Source organism: Lactuca virosa, chromosome 2, assembly GCF_052849685.1.
Source record: "Lactuca virosa cultivar CGN04683 chromosome 2, Lactuca_virosa_CGN04683_v6, whole genome shotgun sequence".
NCBI classification, from domain to species: domain Eukaryota; kingdom Viridiplantae; phylum Streptophyta; class Magnoliopsida; order Asterales; family Asteraceae; genus Lactuca; species Lactuca virosa.
The window spans coordinates 171,210,152-171,214,098 of NC_136427.1; the positions used below are offsets into that span (position 1 = coordinate 171,210,152).

Below are 3,947 nucleotides of genomic sequence, written 5' to 3' on the forward strand. Positions count from 1 at the left end.
CGGGGGTAACCTTTCTAGTTATTATTATTATTATTATTATTATTATTATTACTATTATTATTATTATTATTACAAATCAATAATAAAACATTAACTCGAAGAAAATATAAAAAGTTGTAATTTTTTAGAAACAAAACATGAAATTACTGGAAGATCATTAACAAATCGACTGATAGCACTACAAGCTCCGACTGTAGCACCAATTTGTATTACATTCAATGATACATCAATAAGAAAGAAAAAAGACAACTGACATTGGTTCCCGAACCTAAGAAGAGTATAAATTAAAAAGATATAGTTTTGAAGGTACTCATATGTGACAAAGAAGGTCGTCCAACTAATAAAACAAAAACCGTTGTTTACAAAGAGGTCATTCATCGATTATAGATATTCAAACATTTCATTGTTTTTTTTTCAATGTTACCAATAACATTAATTCTATTAATGTTACTTTCTTTTTAATTATTGTGCCAACTTTTTATATTTTTATATGTTTCACCGCGTTTTACGCGGATCATAATGTAGTTAGATTACGATATGATGACATAAAAACTGTTATTTTGTTGATAAATATTTATGGCAAATGAAAGAGAAATACATATTATGTATCATCCACGATCTAAAATGCATATTTCAAAATTCATGGTCATGTTGGAAAAAATACAAGAACTACGATTATTTATGTTAATGCTTCATAGTCATGTGGTATGTTTTGTGATTGTCCAAAGAAAGTAACATCTCTCAATAATTATGTATAATATCTTCCTTTTATTTGATTTTATTATTTTAATGTATTTTAATTTCTTATTAAAACTTTTTTTTTTCAGAAAGCGACTATTCTAAAATGACAAAAGTGGAAATAAATTTTCATATCAAACAATTTTTTCTTCTTGGACTATTATCCAAAATGACAAAAATGGAAAAAAAGCACGTGTCTAGTCACTAGATATTAGATAACCAGTTGTTTCAATCATATCAACAACGAATTTAATAAAAAGGAATAACTAATTAATCAAATTCATATTCAAATCCTAAAGATTTGAAATTTTTACAACATGGGTTTTGATTAATTCCTCATAAACAAAAACTAGAAAACTAAAAATCGATTCTTTTCATCAAGAACACATTCTCATCTCCAACACTTTCTTGTGAGAATTCGAGTGTTTATAACTCACAAAACTCGGACTCTTTGCTGGTCTATATTCGGGCAGCAACCTGCCCGACTTGTACCTTACCCCACATGCATTACACAGTGTCTTTGGCCCTTCTGGTCCTGCCCGCCACTGTGGGGTTCTTTGCGAAAGACAATGCCTACACCTCCTCCCCTGCCCGCCACTGCTGCCCTCTTCTTCTTCATGCTTCATCTCCTTGTACCTTCCCTGCCCGTAATCTTCACTTCTTGTGCTGTTATCACTTGTACCTTTGTTGGGTAAAATCAGCTCGCTGTCTGCTAACCAGTAAGCTTGATGGAGCAAAGGAGGATCTGTGTTCATGGGGTACTCTTCTTGAGACATGCATAATCGACTTGTACGTTTTCTCTTTCTTTTGCTTCTTGCTTTGCAAGGTACAACGAGTTTATGCATGGAAAGATAGTTTCCCGAATGGGGTTTCATTTTCATTTTCACCTCGGTTTCTGCTGTTGTTGTGTTTGTAACTTGTGCATTGGAAGTTGTACTTTGAGGATTTAATGGCATACAGCTTCCACTGCTTGACAAACATTCCTCCACAAAAATTGACAGCCATTCCGTGTTGATATCCCCTTCTTCCTGCAAAACTTTCCGAATTAGAATAATTTCAAAAAAGACTTGTACATCGTGCATTAAAGCTTGTATCATGCTATGAATTTAACTATTTCTTAAAAAAAAGGTTTCAGTTTTTGTCCAAAAGTTGTACTTAAATGTACAAGCAAATGAAGCTATAAACACACAGAGGTAATAAGGAATATGGTACCATGGAGTGGCCGGAGAAGAGGTCGTCGAGGCTGCCAAGTTTGGAGCATGATGGAGATAGAAGCTGTTGCTCCGGCTGATAATTGGCCGGAATCCCACCTGAAACAGAGATATTCCGGCAGATGTTCATACTCTCTTTCCTTAAAAAGAAAGAAGAAAACCAGAGAACGATTTTTTTGGGAATGAAGCAAGATTTTGCAACAAGGCTTTTTATTTATTCAGAGTATAAGTACAAATTTGGTCCCTAGACTATCAACTAAGGTGCTGTTTTGGTCCGCTAAGAGTTTGTTTGTTATTTATTTATTTATTTATTAAAAATAGACTAAATTACTGATTTTGTCATGTGGTTTGGTCCAACTTTGAGAAAAATGATATGAATGGTCCCGCTATTTTCCAAATCTTGCAGCAATCCCTCATTGAGGCTGTTAATGTTTATTTTTCACATGTGCACCTCACATGAGGACAAAAATGTCATTTCCTTTTGGTACCCGCTACACCCAATAAGAAAACCACATTCAGTTTCTCCAAACTTCCTCGTCGGATCTTCTACCCTAGGTTAAAGATTGATATCATAATATTATGAGAAGAAAAATCAAGTTAATTAAGATGTTGCGACTCACAATGTGTAGTACTCACACCTTTGAAACTGTTGTGGATATAAAGAAAGTATATAGTAAGTTCATCAATGTAATTTTTGATCCTAAATCTTTCATTAGAATAGTTTTTTGTTAACAAAAGTTTGTTTTATTTACAAACTTTCTTCCTAATATGTTCTCAATTAGAATCAACCATAGTGGATTTTGTTGAAATAACCCATTAGTGTGGTCTTATGCTATTTTATTATAACAATTATATGTTGGGTACATTTATATTATATACTATAATATTTTGACATTATGACATATTAGGTTTTTAGACTTTAAATTATATAAAATGATGGATATGACATATATCTGGAAATTAAAAGGCTAAACTTAATGGTTCCATAACTTACCCATAAGATGTATGAGATAATTAAACATGCTAATAGAGAAATAGCGATAATCTGCGTTTTTTAAGGGTTATTTGTTTAGGGATAAATGAAACTGGACACTGGTATACCTTAATCCCTAATAGAAACTGTGAATGGGCCAACCAAGGAAATAAATATCTAAAAATGGATTAAAAGAAACCGAGAATGGGCCAACCCAAGGAAACAAAGATCTAAAAATATCATGGGCTTTTACTTCCCTTTAATTATGCATTTATGCATAAACACAGGGGAAACGATTTATATACGTACGTTTAAAATTATTGGATGGTTTTTATTTTATTGAAGGTTCATTTGAAATGAGTTTGCCAGTTTGGAAACTTCGATTCGTTTATAGTTCCCCTCTCATATCTGTCCTTTGTGATATCCTCAACATTTTGTGTGCTCATCATTTTTATTGTTTACGATTAACGTAAAACAATATATATTTTGAACAATAAAAATTAGTAAGCATCACATCTTCTTCTTCCCTAATGAATAAAGAACTTTTTTGCCACATGACATGCTCTCCTTTAATTTGACAAATGTCAATTTGTGGTAATTTTGATTTGACCTATTTTCCACTTGTCATTATGCTGTGTTTTCTAATTTTATTAAAATTCCACCTTAGACAATGTCATTGATAAATGTATCTTAATTTTGGTAAGGATTTATACATGTAACTATTAAAATTGACAATAAATTCTCTAGGGGCGTTTCATTATTCTTATATACTATAATTAAACCTAAAATCACTGATATCACGCATAAATTCACACCAAATTGATTCTGTCATTCAAATTTTACAGCGAATCCAAAAACCATTCCAAAACAATACAATGTCGATTTCAATATACGATGATATCCATTGTTCTCATATTTGAATATAGGATGATATCAATCAGAAAGAATCCTGGAGTTGTAATGTGACCACATGCTTACCAAATGTCTGTCGAAGTTAATCCATTGTTCAGGTAAGTAAGCTTCTG

General features: G+C 32.0%; 1 protein-coding gene across 1 annotated transcript; it reads right to left on the reverse strand.

Moving 5' to 3' along the window:
* Positions 1 to 986: 986 nt before the first annotated feature.
* LOC145159727 (GATA transcription factor 9-like) lies at positions 987 to 2,145 on the reverse strand. The gene is made up of 2 exons (XM_079078760.1): positions 1,951 to 2,145; positions 987 to 1,766 (listed from the first exon to the last, which is right to left on the reverse strand). The coding sequence occupies exons 1-2, from the start codon at positions 2,077 to 2,079 to the stop codon at positions 1,116 to 1,118; spliced, it is 780 nt and encodes a 259-aa protein (XP_078934886.1). The 5' UTR covers positions 2,080 to 2,145; the 3' UTR covers positions 987 to 1,115.
* Positions 2,146 to 3,947: the final 1,802 nt, after the last annotated feature.

What these genes read in the sequence shown, in the direction of transcription:
- LOC145159727 (XM_079078760.1), bottom strand. Translation starts at nt 2,079, where the DNA reads ATGAACATCTGCCGGAATATCTCTGTTTCAGGTGGGATTCCGGCCAAT. An exon ending in TCTTCTCCGGCCACTCCATG is followed by an intron (nt 1,767 to 1,950) that starts GTACCATATTCC and finishes AAAGTTTTGCAG; the next exon opens with GAAGAAGGGGATATCAACAC.